The sequence below is a fragment of the Drosophila grimshawi genome, unplaced genomic scaffold, assembly GCF_018153295.1.
Source record: "Drosophila grimshawi isolate 15287-2541.00 unplaced genomic scaffold, ASM1815329v1 contig_1367, whole genome shotgun sequence".
Taxonomy (NCBI): Eukaryota; Metazoa; Arthropoda; class Insecta; order Diptera; family Drosophilidae; genus Drosophila; species Drosophila grimshawi.
Genome location: NW_025062889.1, coordinates 1690577 through 1711422, shown reverse-complemented (window position 1 = coordinate 1711422; position 20846 = coordinate 1690577). Strand labels below are relative to the sequence as shown.

Sequence of the window (20846 nt, the reverse complement as noted above, 5' to 3'; positions counted from 1 at the left end):
CGGCAAAGTGGCAAACAGGCCCGGGCCAACAGCAACAGCCAACAGAAACCAGCAACAAAAAGGAAGCAATTTCAGGCTAAATTTAGTTTAAATGCCTACCCGTTCAGAGGCAGCTCCTGCTGCTCCTGACAGACTGTCGCCCCACGACGAGAGCGACGACGACGACGACGACTTGTTATATGGCATAGTATGGCATAGTTGGACGAAAGGTTTACCTCTGGCACCGATTCCATGTGCTCTGCTCGCTTTTGGAGGCAAAAGTGTTGCCTGGTTGCCTGTTGGCTGTCTGGTTTGTTGGTTGTTGGTTGTTGGTTGTTGGCTCAAATTATGCTTACTTTGGAATTCAATTAACTTGAATTTGTTGCACTGGCGCGACGTGATTTCATTTTTTTTTTTCTTTTCCATTTTTGCAATGCACTTTTCCAAAGCGTCAATCGAACGAGGAGCATTGCACTGCGCTGCCTGGTTGATTGTGTTTTATGGCAACTAATGAGTGTTAGTGCCATTCAGTTTATTCGATTTCATAGCTGAATTACAGCTGCCTAAATGGATTTGGACATCAGAATGTTGGTAACTTTATGGGAATAGGATTACAAATGGCATCTGAAATTCTTTGTGTTTTGTAAGTGTCAAAAAGCAACCACTTTGAGATCTTTTTAACAATAGATTCACGAATGTCTGGGTATTTTGCCTAAATGTGTGTTTTAATTATCAGCAGATTCAGTTGACGGTAGCATTATAAATTATTATCAACAGAAAGAAACCTTTGACAGCTTAAATCTTTTTACTTTTCTCGAAAACTTTTTACTTTTCTCGAAAACAGTATCTCTTTCATATCCACTCTGGCTGATCAGGCAGTTTCTCTTTAATCTAAACTCAAGTAGCTGCTACATATGCCCGCCAGCCAAAGTAATTTGCAACGCAGAGTCTGCAATCGATTCGTGGACTGCAGCTCTGAACTGTTTTTGGGAGTAACTGCTCCACTGCTAACTGGTAAATGCTAACTGCTATCTCTTATGTCTAATCCGAGCATATGGTTGAATGGTTATGAACGAGAACCAAAACCGAACAGAACTGAAACTGAAAATGGAACTGCGAGCGAGCATGGGTTGTTGAGCTGGGCAAATGTTTGTTGTTGACGCTTAAGCTTAGAGCTCATTACAATTTTCAAGTACATTTGCGTTGATAGTTATACCGAGCATAGACTAACAGACCCCCAGACCCAGACTCAAACCCAGAGCCAGAGCAGTGGTGGGAGTAAAATCCCGTCCCCATCGACCCTAGAGCAGTTTGTTTGTCTCTCTCTCTGTCTCTCTCTCACTCTGTGTTTCATGCATACAAACAAGCACTCGAAATATATACTATGCAAATATCATAGATACTAGACACCAAGTGGCGTTCCATCCGCAAAAACTCTCTCCACACTCTGTGGGAGTGGGTGGCTCCCCAATTTCGTATCCTGTCTGTTGCTGCTGCTGCAACGTTTTACTATTATGTAAATAGTCGGGTACTTCCATGTACTCCCCAGTTTTTGATGTTTGTATGGCAAATGTCTGTTGACCATTAAATTCACTTCACTTCATTTAAATCTGAAGCATCTTTGGCACTGGGCTCACTCTTCTCTCGGATTTGCATGCGTCTCGCAGTTATCAAAAAAAAAGAAGAAAAAACTTTTTCAATAACACAAATACACTCAAAAGACTATCTAACAAAAGTGGCAACTGCAAATAATAGTTTCCTGCTCGGCTCTACTTATAGTGTGCAACATTTTTCAAAGTTTGCTTCTTCTTCTGCCACTTTTGTTCGAAAATTTTCACGCTGACATTGGCAATTTTCGTTGGTGTTGCTGTTTTTATGAAAACTTGAGTGTTGCCATTTCGTAGGCGTTGGCATCTCTTGGCCTAAATCGAACCAAACTCGAAACACTTTTCGAATACCCTGTAAAATAATAAAATGAGTAATAGTTACTATAAAAAGGTTGTCCTGATCCTTGATCAGTGTGAAATTAAATGTTTTCAAATGTAGATACATATATATGTATAGAGTTGCTAGAGTTTGATGGAGTTTTACCTAGTCTAAAATTCGATTGGCTTTCGTATGATCTAACACCTCTCTCTCTCTCTGTCTACACCATCCTCACAATATGTCTCCCTCTCTCTCTCTCTCACTCTCAATCAAATTGAAGGAAACGATCTTCATTTCGCATTTTGAAAACTTAAATTTAAACTTTGCTTTACTTGCAAACTTACGGCAGGGCATCTTATAGGTTGTGACTAAGAGATGCATGTTATTATTCACTGTGATGTATTTATACAAAAATGCAGCTGGGATTTCAATTCACTGGTTGAGTTTTGGGCAGCTGGCCGCCAGGATGTGTAGGATGCATAAGGGACATGTGCAGCAGAGTTGGCAAATGTTACAAGACAGTTTCAGCTGCTGCTCGGTTCTCAAAGCAGGGCACAAAAACCGCAAAACCAAATTGATTTTGTCTACTCAAGCTGGGATATGGGCCAGCAGTAGCAAGAGTAGAGTGCAGCGGTTATGGGGGAAGGGCAAGGGAATACTTTCATACACACATATGTGCAGCAGTTCCGTCAGTTGGTGGAGCAATTTTCATTACGCATTTGGACATTGGACATTGCTCATGTGGCATTACGCATACGACCCATTGTCCAGCGCACACAATTGAGCTCCAATCGATAGAGAGAAAGGGAGAGATAGAAGGGGAGGGTGAGAGAGAGGGGGTAGCTAGTGTGTGTGCGACAGTATTGTTTGGGCATCGTGCATTGATGTATGCATGTAAACATAATCAGTATTTGCAAATAGAAGTGCAGACAGACGGGACACGGTTGGTGGCGTCCAGCGTTGAGAGTCCCGAGTCGATTTTGCAATCGGAATCGTCAATGGTCACTCTCTTTGATACCAGTAACTGGACTAGTAATCAACTCATCTATGGGCTACTTGTCTCATCAGCATAGTAGTTGTATTTTTCATTTGTTATGCAAAATAACGACAAAAAAAGGGCGGAAAATTGAATTCTGCGATGACATCTGCACTTTTCACCATCAGAAAAAATGGGGTGCTTGACTAAAATCGAATCTAAAACAATTCTTTGAATAATGAAAGCCAGTCAAAAATGATTATTCAAACATATGTTGAGTTGCAATAAGCAGGTAAACCCAGCAATCAGATCACAGCCAAGTTACTGCAAATTTGAGGATAATAAGACAAGGAAAGGCAGCAATTACCAAGATTGAACAGAAGGCTAAGTTGGCAGTGAGCAGTTGGCAGGCATGATCCATATACACATACACAAATATCTCATATCAAGGAACCACAACAACAAATCGAGCACCAGCTGCTTCCTCTCTCTCTGTTCAATGGTTGCACTTAGCGCGGCAGAGGACAAAACCCAAATGTTGTCGAGCAAGGGCCAAAACCAAATGACAAATTTGTAATGCCTCACAAAGCAAAACGCTGATAAGATCAGCGGCTGTCAAACAAAGCGGAACAAAGCGCTGCAAAATCCAAAAATAAAAAATACCTCGAATCAAAAAAGACAAAACGCCAACCAAAAAAAAAAAAAAAAAATAAAACGAGAACACAAACAAATGAATGACAACGACGATCTGAAGATCTCCGGGTGCTGATTTCGGGAATTAAACACGCGCGAATAAAAATCAATGAGCGACGACTACCTGCTGACTGCCTGTCTGGAGTGGAGGGACGAGAAGAAGGGGGGAGGGAGGAGGTGGATCATTATAGGGATATGGATATGCCCAAAAGGTAAGAGCCAGGCACATGGACGAGCGCACAATCGAGAGATGATTGTCAACAGGATTATGCCACGGAGCGTGTAAAGCGGAAAAAAAAATCATAAAAAATAGAATAAAACAAAATTAGTCGCATACAAACGCCAAGCACTTAAGTTGTTAGAAAAGAAAAACATTTTGAAAGGACAAAAACACACTCGCTGTTGAGACAGGCTCAAATCCCGGCAACAGCAGCCGCACCGGGAACGAACCAGCAACTTGGGGTAGTTGTCATCATTTTTGTTGATTTCCATTCGTTTCCTTTTTTCTTAACGCTGCGCTGCGCACCAAAAAACATCCTTTAAGTGCACTTCAGAGCACAATGCACTCTCTGGAGTGATGCCCCAGGTCGCAAATCGCAATCACTGTCCAGGCAGAGTCGAGGCTGGGCCTCTGTCGCAAACTGGATTTTGTTTTGGTTGACGAACTCTGCCTGTGTCCATCTGAGATATGATTTAACAGCATGTGATTAGTATCGCCAACAGGCTTAAGATGCGCCGCCGTCCATTGTGGTCCAGGCAACAAACGTTGCAAGAATCATCAAGAGAACTAAGACGAAGATTTAGTCAAAGATTATTAGACTTTCATTAGAAATTTCATTTTCAAAGAGATGAGACTCTAAAAAAGGGGGTTCTAGTCCCGTAATCCAAGTCGTATCTTCTGAATATTTATTAAAATATATACATTTATTATTTGTAATTTGTGTGCATGCAACAACAGCTGAGGTTGATGAATATGTTCTAGACTATAAATATATGAACATATATATTTGATTTGATGATTTATCGCAATGTTAAGTAAAACATGTTTGCATCTTGTTTGCATTGTGTGCGCAAGGCAAAAATAAAAACAAAAATAAATAAAATGAAATTAATTACAACATTTTGTCAGACACACGCGTTACAAGTTGGCCACATCAGAGCCCATCAGCATCGATAAGAGTACCAGTCCCCAAGCTCCCTTCCCCCACTCTGTATTGTTCTCCCTATGTGGCAGTTGTAAGTAGTGATAGTTGCAGTTGCAGTTGTTCTTGTTGCTGTGTTGTCAGTGGCAACATCTTTTGTCTGGGGGTCGCTGCTGCTGCTGCAACTGCTGCTTCTGTTGCCTTGCACTTGCCAAGCATCCGTCAACATACACACACACACGCACAACATTCTGACTTCACTGTGGATTGTGTGCATGCTGTGGTAAAAGTCCTTGACTTGCATTTTTGATAAACAACGTGTCAACTTTGTCGACATAAACCATAATCTTCAGTGTCAGTTTGACTTACAACTCGTGTACTTTTCAGTGCTGCACTTGCAACTGGTAATCATGTCACGAGTGGAGAACCTAAACAGGCCCCCAGACCTGCATCCACAATTCCACTCAAAGTTTCCAGAAAGTGAAAGAAATTTTTCCTCGAGATAAAAGACGAATGCACCGACAGAGTGAACAACAAGAATTGCCCTGGGATGGTTAGGATGTACTTGGGAGCGGTCTTTAAAGATTAGGAGCAGAAAACAACTGTCAGTCTTTAACATTAGACGCTGCCTGAATTTGAGATCATTAGCGTAATTAAATGTGGATGATAAATTTCATTTAATTTAGTCGCCTCTCCCCTTCACTGAGTACTTTTCGTGGCTGAAAAAAAGAATAGAAACAAACAGAAGGAACATAAAATATATATACAGAAATATAATTAATCAGCAAGGCATGTGGCATGTCTCTCTTGCCTTTTTTCCTGACTTGAGGTACAGTTCCTTTATTATTATTATTATTATATTTTTTTTTTTGGCTGGCAGACGCCCTCGTCGGCACCTAGAAATTAAACTAAGTGTCGGTCGTTTTCGGGTCCAACTCTGCACTCGACCCAAGCGGACTGCCACATGACGCACGCATGTCTCATTTGCCACCTCTCATTCTGTTCTACCTAGCCTTCTCTGTCCCTCTGTCAACAGCATGAAAATGTTGTCAGTTTAATTTTTTTGTTTGGTTAATACTGCTAAATTTAGCCAAAGGGCGCAATCAACAAGTCTCGTCTCTAGCTGGCATGTAATTTCGCTAAGTGCAACAGCAACAAGCGTTTCCCCAGCAGTCTTGCCAAAATGATTCCCAGCTCTTCTGCTCCAGTCTACATAGTGCAAATTTATCGTCACTTGCATGGAGCGTGACATTGAAATTGTAAATTAGCCACGCATCGTGAGCTATATACTTATATATACATATATACATGTATATTTAAATATGGCATGTCTCCAAGCATTATACTATTCGAGAATGAGACGGTGAAATTGTTGTGGCAAAAGTGCAGAAAATGTGAGAGGGGGAAACCATGGTGGAATGCTGGAATGGAAGGAGGACGAGTGACAGGCGCCAGCCTCATGAAGGCAATTTAACGTTTAAATAGAAAATATATGCAACTGATGGATTTGTTCTAAGATTCACTAAAATAGATAGTTCATCAAATGAATAAGACAAATGTATTTAAAATCAGTTTTGTTGTTTAGGCCATTATCAAATCTTTCAATTTTGAAAATAATATAAATACATAGACAATTGTAAAATCAATCTAGTCAAATTTAAGATGCATAAGTTTATTTTTCAAAATGTGTTTTTGTAAATATAATTTTCAATTGGGACAGATAGAAGATAGAAGCACTAACCAAAACCTTAAGGCACATGTAAAACTTTTTGTATATTATTTAACACTAGTCAAACTCCGAAGAAACACAAGAGTTTTCCTATTTATTTAGCAACGCCCACTTTGAAGGAAACACTTGAGCACACTTTATAGATTGTAATGGGTTGCCATAACCCAACGCCTCCCTCGAACTCCTGGGCTTGGCTCATAACGAGCTTATCGGCTGTCCCGCATGTCGTGGGGGGAACTTTAGCGGTTAATGATAATGCCAAACAAATCGCATGTTGGCCATTTAGATGACATAACCGATAACCGATAAACTGTAAATTGCCAAGAGTGGAAAGTGGAAACTTTTTGTCGCACATTAAGATGAACCTAGCCGTAAGTGCGTCGATTGTTGTCTGGCCAGGACCATGATATCTATGTATATATATATATATACTTATATGCAAACCTTGTTGAAGTCAATCAGCGCATTTTTCAGCATGTGAGCTGCAGAGGTAGCGAGGGGTAGGTCTGGGGGACAACCATTTCCACATGGCTGACTTATTTTGTTCTTGAGGGCTAGCAACTTTTTAGTTATATACGTTAAATAAGTCCCCGTTGCGCGGCGAAACTTTGTTTACGGCAATAAAAAAGTTTCTCCTTAAAATATACAAAATAAACTCAAGAACAGCAAACGCAGAGCGATGAGAAGAGAGAAGAGCGAGTATCTTCTCTGAGACGAGACAGGGTGTAGGGTTTAGGGATGAGAGCTGCTGAGAGTTTTTTTTTTGATGTGGATGTGCAACCTTTTGGGAGCTGTTTCCAAAGCGCAAATGTAATATTTGCTAATTTTATGTGAATTTAGAAAAGAAAGTTTCCGTTTGCTTTTCTGCTTTCTTCTTGCGGAGCAGCACATAATCCTCTCGAGTAAACGCAAATCTGGCGCATTTATGGTTAAGCAAATATTTTTTTTTGTTTCTGTTATTTCCCAGAATGCACAGAGATTTTTTTCGCAGCAAAAGAAGAAAGTCAAGCAAAGTAAAATAAAATAAAATTATAGAGAGCAGCGAAAATCAAACAAGCACCTTACAAAAGTCTAATGTATGGGATTATCCCTAAACAAAACAAAAACATCAGCAGGAGCCGAGCACAGCAGTCAGCACCAAAGGCAAATCAATTTTACATATCTTATATATGTACATATAAGTCTGTGGGTGTGTGTGTTGATATGTGCTCTGGCAAGGATAAAATCCTTTCGCATGGTGTGTTGATGTCTGTTCGCGAACTTGGGCAAAACAATAAACTCTTGGCATCTAATAAAAGGTGAAAATCTTTTGAAAGCTGCCAAAGGTTTTCTTTTCCTACGCTTTTTGGATTTAGATATCTCTCTAGTACAAGCGAGGTGGGCGGGATGAGGTATACTTATGTGTATCTAGAGGTAGAGGAGTCTTGAGTTTTGTCAGCTGGCATCTTCATAAATGCGGTTAAATGTAAAAGTTTTTGCATCTTTAAAATGCTTGTGCGATGTGTTTTTACAAAGTTCATTGGATTGAATAGGGAATGATTAGGGGAGTTGCGGTGGATGAGCTGGTGGGGGGTCTTGCAGCTTAAGAAACGCTCAGGTGCTCAGCTGCTACCATGCTTAGAATATTGCAAAAATAAAAAATAAAAAACAAAATATTCAAAGTGAGCTTTGATGTCTGGAAATATATTCAAATATGTTTGGCAGGTGAGCTGCCTAAAATCTTGTTTTGTTAGCTGCTCTGCAGATCTAATAATATTTATCATGACACAAACAAAGGTTCATTCATGTATTTGTGTATATTTTTGGCATTTATTTTAAATTTGTGAAACCTGCCCTAAATATTTCATAATTAAAGCAGCAATAAACTGTTATTTATAAAACTATAAAACTCATTTTAAATTAAATTACAAATCATTTATAACTTTGAAGCCAATTACTCAAATACTTTAGATCTACTTAAAGCTTTACATAACTGAGTAGAAAGAATTGGAATAATTGCCTTATGGCCATGAGATGCACTATAAATAAGCCGATAACTGTAACCGCATCGTTGCCTAATTTTGAGCCAGTTTCAGTTTGAAAATGTTTGAAAATATAAATAAGCAAATGAGTTTCAAAATATTCTATGGCCTTAGGCCAGCATAAAATGCACTTAAAGCCACAAACACGCATGAGACTCTCTTGTTCGTAGGCATTTCAAATAGCCATTGGGAAATGGATAGGAACAAGGCCATTGCGTGCCGATCGATTGACGTTTGCTTGAGAGGGTTAATACATATGGCATGCACACATATGAGTGTGTGTGTGTGCGTGTGTGTGTGGCAGACACACATATACCGATAAACTGTTTATAATTTGGCTGTTATTGAAAATTATCTGTGAGCCGTGCCCAACTGCAGCAGCAGCAGCAGCAGCTTGGAGAACTGTAAAACGCTCCCAAACCTGCCCAGGTTTGAGCCGAATGCTAATTATGGTCAGTAAATTAACTTGGCGACCTTCATTGCCAGCTGAGTTTTTAAGCTGCAAACCACACGCAAGTGCTTAACTTTATTTTTTGATAAGAGTTCCTTTTATATATATAATTATTTTCAAGCATTTGATTGATTAATTCAAATCAAACTGGGCTACGAATTGAATTTATAATGATTTCGTAATTTAGCAGCAATTTAAATGATTCAGATACACAGACAAAGAACTTTATGTTTAAAGTTTTGTCTGTCTGCTTTATAGTGTCTGTCTGCAGAGGGTAGCTTAGTTTTAATATTGACTTTGACGGAAGAGTAAATTTATAAGGTGAAGATGATGTATACATACTCGTATATGGCAAAACTCTAGGAAATTAATTTGAATCTTTCCTTTCCCCAAGTGGAATTATCTCTTAAAATTTTAAAATTATTCTGCATTATCTTAATAATTATTTAAAACCAACTAACAACAAATGAAAAGTGTATTTCTCGCTTCGGCTTTGGGGCGATGCGACAATAATCTTGTTTGCTTTGCTTGTAAGTTTCTTCGTTTTGTTTTTTCCTATTTGGGGTGCCTTTTCAATCAAATTGACATAAACACATGTTGGGGCCCTAAGTGTTGTCGCGCCTCCAAAACGAAGACACCGAGCTGAAAACAGCATAAGAAACGGCAGAGGTAGGTTGGGGGGTTGGGGGTTGGGGGATGGGGGGAAGCCTCTATTAATAGATCATTAATTGATGATTATGTCAGTTGAAAGCGTCGTTGACAAACTGTGTATCTGATGGATACATGAGGCGGCGACGCCCCACAAAACGGCAGTTGAAAACTTTCAATGCACTTGCATTGAATGCTGCCATTAATCACGCTGGCTCACAACCGCCCTACCCCTGCCTCTGCCTCGTCGCCTACCACTCGACCAGCTTTGCTGTGGTTAAATATTTTGAATGGCAACATATGTTGGCTGTGCCATAAAGCACCATGAGATTTGTCATGTGTGTGGCCACAACGCAGAGCTAAACAGCTTTCAGCTAAAAGTCTGTGCTGTCTGCCCGCAGATACATTTTGGGCCGACTACTCCCAACTATTTACGACCAAAAATCGGCCAAATCGCAGCAATCGCAAACTACGCAAAAACAATCTTGCAACCAGCAGATACGACGACGACGAGTCTAGTAAACCACAAACAAGTTGCAGCTGCACTTTGAGCCCAGTTAAAGGCAGCAGCTCCAGCTCCAGCTACAGATCCAGCTACAGCTCCAGCTCCAGCTCCAGCTGCGTATCTGTAGCATAGAGTAACCGGAGAGCCGCGACGCAAATGTGCATTCTGCGGTTGCATTTTTTTTCTTTTTGTTGGCGGTGTGGCGAGATTTTGCGTAAAAGTTTTTCAAACATTTTCAGCTGCAAGTATGCCAAACATTTTTTGTACTCAAAACTATTTAGCTGTCAGCATTTATTTGCCGTTTCGCCGAAAAATGAAAACGAAAACATAAAAAGCGAATTCAGCTTATATTGAGATACATAGAAATGCAGTCGAAAGTTCCATTTGAACAATAAGTTAATGGGTATTTATTGATTTTGCAAATAGTTGCCCCAACGAATTTTAGTTTTGATTGATAGCTTTAGCTGTTGGCAAAATTGAAAGAGAGAGAGAGAGATACATACAAAGAGAGTGAGACAGACACACAGTTTGTGTTGCAGTGTGGACTTAACAGATTTGTAAACCGAATGCTGAAAAGTGATAAAAATGATGCATTCGAGTATTTTGAACATTTTTTTTGCCACTATATTATCATCCATCAGTCAGTTGAGAGTTCTTAAAAACTACATTGCTTTTTTTTCAGGTTTACGATTTGTGTGTGGTAAATAAACTAAAAATATACACAACTATTCAAAAGTAAATTGTGTTGATTTTTTTATACGCTGGTAAAGTGTTTCCAGAAATATGTGAATTAATTTTAAAAAAATAACAATTTAATACTGCGGCATGTTTTGTTAGATTATTTATTGAGATCCTAATTCGATTTTGTTTAGAGAATTAATTGCAATGAGTTTTTAAATGCTAATTTTAACGTCGAGTGAAAACAATTATAAAATTGAGTGTGATTCAGTCACGTTATTTGGGCTTCTGTTGTGATTCTGTTTGTACACATTAGGTATACAGAGGTCAAAGAGTTTTCAAGTCTTTAGAATAATGACTAAGCCTTGATTTTTATTTGCTTGTGCTACCTATGCAGCTACCATTCGTAGCATATAAAACATGTTAATTGAATGCTGCATATGCTGGAGGTGCACCTTAAATGCATATAAAACAAAGTCATAAAACGTCTAGTTGGTTGTTAGTACGTTGAACGTTGCACGTTGCACGTTGCTCGTTGCCCAGAAGGCCAGCCAAGGCTATTAAAGAAATTCCTGGATGTGGCACAGGCACAGAGAATCGGGCGAGTGTTGAGCATTGCTCAAATGCCAAAAGCGTCTTCGCCTTATCGTCGTCATTCTTCTTGTTATAGATGACGCCGATTATGATGATGTTGGCGATGATGATGACCATGATGTTGATGTTGTTGATGTTGTTGATGTTGTTGCTGTTGTTGTTGTTCATTGCAGTGCATTGCATTGCTCATTAACACGAAACTAATTAATTGCGCAATTCAAGTAAACTATCATGTTGCGAGCTGGTCTTGCAGGCATTACAAGCACTTGATTGATCACCGCCAGACAACAGCATGATCTTCCAGGGCCAAGAGCAGGGCTATGAGCTATAAGCTGTAAGTTAGCTAGTTGGAGGGTGCCAAAGTGCCATGCAGGCCAATGCATTTTAAACGCTAATTTATTGTTAACAGCAACGTCATGTTGTTGCCGGTATGCAAAAATGTTGCCTGGCATATGCAATTAATTGTAACAAGGCCCCGCCAGCCAAACCAGCCAAGTCAACCAAGTCAGCCGCCAACTAGCCAAGCCAAGCCAAGTCAACTCAGCCAGCCAAGCGGTACAACCTTTAACGAGCCTCATTGGCCCATTGGCAAAAGTAAAAAGCAAAAAACAAAAAGCAAAAAACAAAGCCAACTGCATTTGGCCAGGCCAACACTTTTGTGGCAGCGCGTTAAGTTGCAGCAATTTACGTGTTAATTTGAAGTCGTGTCTCTCCAAATGTTTTGGGCTCTTTACTTTTACTCAGCAATGCGGCGAGAAAGTCGTAAGTAATTCATGTGTTGCACGTAATTGCCGGGGTGGTGGCGCTGCAGTTGTCGTGGGCTGCCGTTGCATTCAACAGCTGCCAGCTGCCAGATCTGCCTAACGATCGGTTTATAGGCATCATTCGATGGCGAAAGTTTGCCACTTAAATAGTAGCCAAGTGCCTGGCATGGCAATTAACATTTCGATCGGCGATAGACTCAACGATAAGTGAGATAGATCGTTATCCTAATTAATCGATTCAATGATACAACTGAATGCTGAAATTTTGATAGGGTTTTTATTTTGGTAGCTTAAATTAGTCTAGGCATGCCTGAGAAGCGATTTAGATGAATCCATATTTGATGCAGTTATCCTATTAAATTCAATCCCATATTTGAAAGTTGCAAGCAATCGATTTAATTATAGAACTAAATGAAAGACAATTTACAAAGGATTTATATTTTGGAAGCTTCAATTAGTTTCTGAATGTTGATTGAGATATTGTATTTAATTTAATTTAAAAGTGTAGACTTGATCCACACTCATTGATGCTATTATAATACTTAAGCAAGGGGCTTTGCTTACCCAAAAAAGATGAAAACACATCGCCAATTAGTATGATTGAATTTGTAACTGGTTCCTCTTCCCACTACTCTCTTTATATCACTGATTATGTGCTAAAAAGGAATACTACTCTGCTTCAAAATTGCATTTTTGTGCCCTTCTCAAAGTCTATTGTTGCGATTGCTTTCTTGATGATGGTCCTCGGCAGCGCTCCAAGCCCTGATTGCTGAAGTCAAAAAAGTTATGAGCAAACAATTTTCTGCTTAAAAGCGCCTGTCACAAAACTTTCGAGTGCCCCTTGTCAACTGACAAACTGAGTCTCTCTGGCCATATTGTAGCCATACAATTTGTCTGCAATTACTCATATGAGTGGGGCGTGGTGGGGAGGGGAGAAAAGTTGTGAGAAATGCAAAAATGTGATCCCCTACGTGATTTGTTTTTAACGAGCCAAAGAAAACTATTGACAATGCAAATGTCGTATTTTTGTAATTTACTGGACCGGAACCAGTCCAGCAACTGTTGTCCACTCCATCGGGGGGCTTGGCTGTCCGCCCATTCTAAGTTCAGATTGCCAAACGCACAATAGAAAATATTGTGTGTCAAAATGCGTGTGCTGTTTTTGCTGTTTTTGCTGTTTCTGCTTGTGTTGTTGTATTTGCTGATAGAATGCTTTGTGTTTGCGTGTTTTGGATAATATTTCGCATAGTTTTACAGCTGAAGTGGTTCGAAACGCCCCTCAAGGGTTTCGCCTCCGTCAACAGTTGCGGAAAGTTGCCACACAACGAAACAGTTTACAATTTCCAAAAAGGACCCTCACGCACACACACACACACAACACTATGTCCGTAACTGGCCACGCCTCGCTGCTGCCTCGCTGCTGCCTCGCCCATCACTTTACTTTTTAATTTGACAATCAATTGACAGTTCGTTTGGTAAACACAAATACAAAATACACTCACAAATTTGTGCAAAACTATTGACAATCATGAAATATATATAATAAAAAAACATATCAAATAACTTGGCCGAAAACGATTTCAAAGCAAATTTTCATCCATTGAATTTGGAGTGCTTCTTATATTTCAACAATATTAATTGAATTCCATTGATTGAAAACAAATTCAAACGGCAACAGCAGCAATACAATAACTGTGCAACCATTTGGGACTTCCACTCTAAAATGTTGTTACATTAAATGGTTTCACTTTCAATCATTCTTTCATTCTTTCCGGTCGCCGGATGTAACTAAATGTGATATGCATTTTGAACTGCGGAGCTCCGCTCCGTGTAAACAATTTTAGTTATTCCATCAAGAATGTAAACGAAAATGGACTAATGCGAAATGTGACCTGTTTTTTAATTGAAGACACACAAATTATAAATGTTGACATACAAGTATAAAATACAAATTGGAAACTTCAGTGAATCGATTTATTTAATTGCAGACACACAAATTACGGATGGAGACTTACAAATATTAAATTAGATTTTACCTTACAAAATTGAAAACTTCATTTTAATCGATTTACTTATTCAAGCCAAACATTTCTAATATATCCTCTTTGGTTAATTTGTCATCATCTTGCGAAGTGGCACGGGTTGCAGCAGCTGCAGGAACGGATGCTGCGGCGGGGGCAGGGCGGAGAGTGGCAGCAGTCTTAGGAGCTGCAGTTGAAACTCTTGCTCCTGCTGCTGTTGCTGGAGGTGTACTTTTTGCTGCTGGCTGATTGGGTTTTTGATTTTCCAAGGTTTTCATGTCCATTTCGAGACCGGCAATTGTGTTCCTCTTGACAATGACTGAGGATCTGCCCGCCTTGGACGACTTTACCTTGGACTGCCGCTGGCTCTGTGGTGAGGGATAGTGTTGAGTCTTCACCGTGATATCGAGGGTTATGCCAGCCACTTTTGGTGGATTCTGTGGCACATTTTGCGGAGCACTTAGCAATGAGATGTAGGGACATTCTCTACATTGCCGAGCTAGTTGCTGCTCGTCGGCGGGGTTTGTGGGCTCATTCCAGCAGCGATAGGTGGCCCAGGAGATGCCACAAGGTGGTCCTTGGCGTTTGACTGTTTCAACTGGCTCTTCTACGACTGGTATGGACTTTTCATCCTTGAATGGGGCCAGATAGGTGAAGAGATGTGGCTGACTGCGCCGCTTGTATTCACACATGCAAACACACGCATCGGGGTCGACTATGTCCTCCTCCTCCTCCTGCTCCACGGTTGCCTCAGAGGATTCAGACACTGTTTCCGATCGGGGAAAGTCGCGCAATGGAGCCAGCCAGCAATAATCTGTGTCTCGATCCTCCACTCCAGAGTTGGAGAGCTTCTCGGCATGCTCCTCCTCGACATCATCTTCGCCATAGGCAAATGGACAGCGACACAGTTGGCAGGTGCAGGTGCACTCCTCATCGCACGAGCGCTCCTCATGCTCGCAGGGAGGGCAGAGCACATCCATGGGCGGGCAGGGTACACGATGCTCCAGGAACTGCTCCTCCTTCTCGTTGTAGGGCAACCAGCGGCAGATGTAGGGACCCTGACTGCATTCGGCCGTAATCACCGGCGACAATCGCTCCAGTCCACATACCATTTGGCGACAGTCGCATTTCACAAGCTTCTGCTTCTTCCTCTTCCGCTCACTTGCACCCTTACTGGATGTGGTCTTGGAAATTTGGGCTTCTCTCAGCCTTCTCTCCCCGAATGAACGAACGGATTCGGCTTGCGCAACCACATAGTACTCGGCGCGCATAGAGCTGCCTGAGGTGGCTTTGCTGACGTCCATCGAGAGCTTATTGAAGAAGAGCTCGGTGGTGATCGCAGTGCTTGTTGTATTTATTGTATTATTCGGTAACCCATCCAATGCTGCTTTATGCACTGCCTTTTTCTCATCCCCTACAGTCGACTGTGACTTTTCTGGTGGATTGCAGTTGCAGGTGTCCACATATCGGAATCGTGAGAGTAGCTCCTCGTAGAGCGCCTTGTAGACACACTCGATGCACTTCTCGTACTGCATCTGCTCCGAGTACATCAGACCCGCATAGGCAGCAAAGATCTCTGCCGTACGCTTGGCGGCATGCAACCACATGCACTCTTCGCGATGCTTCAGTTGCTCGGCCAGTGCCTGGACCCGCAGGCCATTCTCCCCCGTGCCATGAAAATAGGCACGAAAGGCACGCTTTGTAATCCCATAGGCCAGCTGGCCGTCCATGCGATTCATGCCCGCCTCGACGCCCACATCGTGCAGGAAGTTCTCCTTGTTGAAGCGTTTCCTCGGCACCCGATCCACCCGATAGCGCAGCTCCTCATAGTGGCGAAAGGAGCGCTTGATCACATCCTTGGTCAGTTTCACCTCCCACGGACGCAATCGACAGATGCACATCACTCTCATCAAGCTATTGGCGATGTCATCGATATCGGTCTCGAAGTAACTCCTATCATCTTCATCCGGGCCACAGTTGTTCACCTCGGGTCGCCAGCATTGGCAAAATCCGATAGCCTGGTGACTATGATAAAAAGACGTCACGACCATTTTTGCTAGAAATTTTGAATGCAAAACTTTCGATTGATATTTCAGAGCAGAAAAGACTTTTTTGTTTGGTTTTTCCGAATCGATACTTTTCGAATGAAGCACCTATTTCGATTGTATATATATATATAAATTTCTATATTTGCGGAAATCCACCTGTTGACCGTTTGCTATGGGTAATTCAAGTCGGTAGTCAGTCGGGCAACTTGACGCTTCCTGAATGACAACGTCTGTCAGGGATTTGAATGGGGAAGTGCATGGCTGACAGATGGCTTGATTCGTGGCAGACGTACACAAATTCATATTTATCATGAGCGTGTGGACAGAATGTGTTGGAACGGATGGGGGGGAGAGGTAGGGGTTATTTGATGCAGCATGCTGCAGCCAAGTGCACAAAGCCAGCAGCAACAGAGACTGTGGCACGCATCATTTCGATATTTGTTTACCCAACAATTTGCTATGCGTTTGCTGCCCCTATCCACTCCCCACCTCCACCCGCTCTCCTCCCTTCCGCTATCCATGTTTGTTTTGTAGCGGGAATGTGAGGCATGCAACTGCAGCAGCAGCAGCAGCGCCGTCTGATTTACTATCGTTAATTCAAAATACTTTTGTGATGCACTGCAAAAGCGGAAATGCAATGCGACACACACACACACAAACACACACGTAGACATATGATTATATATATATATATACGGATTTTAACAAGCGACTGTGCAAAAGCAACTAAACATTTCTATTTAGAAATTCTACTCAAAACTTTAAGCTACATAAAATAAAGAAATTTTATTTTAGATAAGCGAAAACTTCTATACGCTTTAGTTGTGAATTTGATGTGCTAATAATTCAAATTATTTTAAATTATTGTGTTTTGCTGCTACATCAAACTTCAAGATTAAAAGAACAACTGTTTGCTTCGATCTTTACCATGATCCACTTCTTCTCTTTTTTTTTTTTGTGGTTGCGCCTCATGTTGTAGTTAATGTACCCAATTTGTTTAGTTGCTGTTGTAAAAACAGAATCAAAGTCTGCACAAATATTGTCAGGCGCGGTCATGACAAATATTTACATAGACAGAACTCGTATATAGGTAACATTTTTGGGTGCACCAGCCCTCGAAAACCAAAAACCAACCAAAAACAGAACCTAAACCAAAACTAAAAAGAAAAATAGAAAATAGGAAAATACCACTACGAGTGCAACGGAAAATGCGGGCGCATTGACAGTGCGGGCGATTGATTTTTCCTGTGTTTTGGGTCTATTTGCTTCCAGCCTCAGAGTCAAGTCACATAAGGGAGGACCTGAGCAGAGAGGGGGATGTGGCAGTGAAGTACTAGGCACAAACTAAAATAAATGCATTGCCAATGCAGTGACAGTTAGGCAGAAAGAGACAGAGATAGGGACAGGGTGGGTGGGTGGAGTACTAGGCCAAACGGTAACAGACAGATTTAGTGCAGCTACAGGAAAAATGAGTTTAATTGTTGACCTTAGCTATTAGCCCCTGTCAAATGACTTTGGTTGACAGCAATTTGCCTTTTTCCGAAGGGATTCATTTTGTGTGCGCTGAATTCTTTTGTTTTGTTTAGATGGTCGCATTGTGTCGGCATCCATTGCTCTTTAATTTATATGCAAAAAAGCACAACGTGCTGCATTTCGCAAAAGTTTCTCAGAATTTGTGAATATATACGTATTGGCAGTACGCTTTGGTATGCACCAAAGGCGTTGACTGACAGGCCGGTATCAAAAGGCCTCTGCTTCACTCTTGTCCCTCTTGTCGCTTTGTGTGTCGGCCACGTTTTGATATTTGTTTATGTTGCACCACCACCAGCAGCAGCAAAAATGTATTATTCTTCTTTTTTTTTGCCTTTTGTCTTGTTATTTCTTGATTTCCAGCACACTTTTTCTTACTTATTTAAACGTTTGTGCATATATACTCTACACATGTCCATTTAACAGGGCCATGTGCTGTGCAAGCTGATGATTATTGCCTTGAGTTATAAATGTTGCATACAACAAAAGAAAATTGACTCGTAAGCAGACAATTGCAGTTTATTGAGTGAGACGCGCACAGAAAGGTGAAGACGTGTCCAAAGAAATATAAATATATATATTAAGAGTGATAAATGTGAAGGATGACAATGCTCGCAAAAAACTTGAGCATTTTACTTATTTATTTTATGCAATGACATTGGAATAAAGAATTTCTATCATATCTCTATTAATCTTATTTTTTTCTTGATTGAGTAGCTGGTATCAAAAACTTTGTCGGATTATAGATAAAGAGAAACAGATAGAGAAATTATTTCCTATGAACTTATCGAATCAGTTTCTCAAGGGTTTTCCACTACAAATTGTTTGACATTTCTGTTGAGTTCAGTGTCTTCTCTTGCCTTGCTTTTCCTATTGGCCCCATAGAGAGGAACTAAACCGAGAAGTCGGACAAATCAGTGCTGTTGTGAGTACTGCCCACTCTCAACGCCTTTCAATTCCCACAGCGACTTTAATTTATCACGAGTGATCTTGATTAAAAGTACGCACCCGCCACCCGCAACCCGCAGCTGTGCCTAAACACCCCAAAGAGAATAGAGCAGAGTAGGATGGAGGGGTGTGGAGAGAGAGTGGGAGGGGGGAATGAGCCGTAGCAAATTCAGTCGGGCAGTCAGACAGCCAATTATAGACAGTCAAAGTCGCGTAAAGATGCCAGAATGAAGATCCCCACAGACGGCAGCAATTCTGAATGAAAACGAAAAATGAAAATTATAATGTGAACAGCAGCAGCAGCAACAAACAGCAGCAACAACAAACACCAGCAACAACAACAACAACAACAGCAAATGCAATAAAGACATCAACAGTTCGGAGGCATCAAAGAATCAGAGCCAAGTCGCTGGCAGCTTGAAAGGGGGATGGTGGGCAGCGGCGGACGGTAGCAAAGGCAAAGGGCAAAGTTATAAGATTTCCAAAAATAATATTAAAATTAGCAACGAAGCGCAACAAATGAGATTTTCAACCAGTTGCAGTTGCACTTCCACATGCCCTCCATCTACTCTCCCCAGTTCCCAATCTCAGCCCAGAATGATGCCCATAAATTGAGCGAGTACTGCTGGGCACGTCCAGACCTCGGAGAGGCGTAGATCAATCAGTGCCCCAACAGCAGCAGCAGCAACAACATAAAGAAGAAGAAGTCGAAGCAACAGCAACAGTGGAAACAGACAAACGAACAGACAACCGAACAGACAAACAGCTTAGTCCCAGTAATTAGGAATGATAAATGCTGGAATACGCAGTGTGCACAAGAAGCCAAATCTTCTCCATATGAAAGGGTTATAAATAAAAAAGTCAGAGAATAATAAAAAAACACCAGAGACGACAACAAATTGGGCAATGTGTCGGCTGGTTAAAAAATAGATGTGGAAAAACTGGCACATCTCTCAAACACATCAATAGGTTAGCTGGAAAGGCAATTAAGTTTTGGGACCGAGGCAGGGAATATATATTTATGGACATTTCCGAGGCGCTAAGCCAGTGGACTTAACAGAAAGTTATGGTGTAGAAGGGTGTGTGGAACGATACCTGAATAGGAGGGTCATTATTGTATATATACTACTTAATTAAAGAAATCAGTATTATTGTAGGATGTGAAAGGCTTTAGCCTTTCACAAATAAAATTCAGGCCGATTTGTATCTTAGCTTTTGCTTGCTGACTTATTTAAACTGGCAAGCTAAAATTGAGTGTTATTAGAAGATTTGCTTGCAGCAACTTGCCTGAGAAATTACTCTTTCATTCTTTTCGCCGGCTTTTTAGTTTAATGAATTTATGTGAACAATTTGCAATTACTCTTTACTCCAAGCAATTAAGCAGTCTGAAGTGGTAGCAGTAGATACAAAAAATTAAACCAGCACTCAACCATTGCATGGGCCCACTTCTAACTGTTGCAGACTAACTAATGCCTTTGAAGTTTGAGCTAATAATGTTAGCGCTATATTTGACCGCCGTGTTGGCCATTTTGGCTATGTTGTTGGCGCTATCATGCCTCGACCTGGCCACAGGTCTGTGAAGTCCGAGCCGTGCGGCAACAACAATGTTGGCCAAAACCGCATGTCTGACCGGCAGGTGCAAGTGGCCGTGTTACCAAAAGGAGGTGGGGCGATGGTAGGCATTTACAATATGTGTGGTGCTTGCGGGCTGCTTTACGGGCATTTGCATTTTGCATTTGCCATTCGCCATACGCCATTCGGCATGCCATGGCATCTCACGGATATGTGTCTATAACAAAACAATTAGAAACGACGACGATGACGACGGAGCTATGGCAAGAGCCCTCCACGATTTGACGCTGATTTATGAGTGGTGCAGTGGCGTGGGGTAGAGGGGTGGTCCGCTTGTAAAGTAGCTAGAAAAACTCAAAGACAGGCACGTAGCAGCAGGCCGAGGGGATTAGTTGAGGCGCAAGGCAAATAAAAGAAAACGCTCCGCACACATAAAAAGCCCAAGCCGAAAAGTGCTAGTCAGACGAAGGGGAGGGAGAGAGGGGAAGGGAGGGAGTAGCTAGTGGGTTGGCCGGTGGTTCGACTAAGTGGGTTGCTTGGGTGTTTTATTTTATTTTTTTATTTTCTTTTTTGGTTTTTGGCTGTGGATCTGGCCACCACCCGTAGGGCATAGTAAAATGC

The 20846-nt window shown here is 41.3% G+C and overlaps 1 protein-coding gene across 1 annotated transcript; it reads right to left on the bottom strand.

Moving 5' to 3' along the window:
- Window positions 1-14066: 14066 nt before the first annotated feature.
- Window positions 14067-16270, bottom strand: LOC6569070. The gene has a single exon (XM_001995170.2). It carries the CDS (start codon window positions 16176-16178, stop codon window positions 14175-14177), a length of 2004 nt encoding a protein of 667 aa, XP_001995206.1. The 5' UTR covers window positions 16179-16270; the 3' UTR covers window positions 14067-14174.
- Window positions 16271-20846: the final 4576 nt, after the last annotated feature.

What these genes read in the sequence shown, in the direction of transcription:
- LOC6569070 (XM_001995170.2), bottom strand. Translation starts at nt 16,178, where the DNA reads ATGGTCGTGACGTCTTTTTATCATAGTCACCAGGCTATCGGATTTTGC.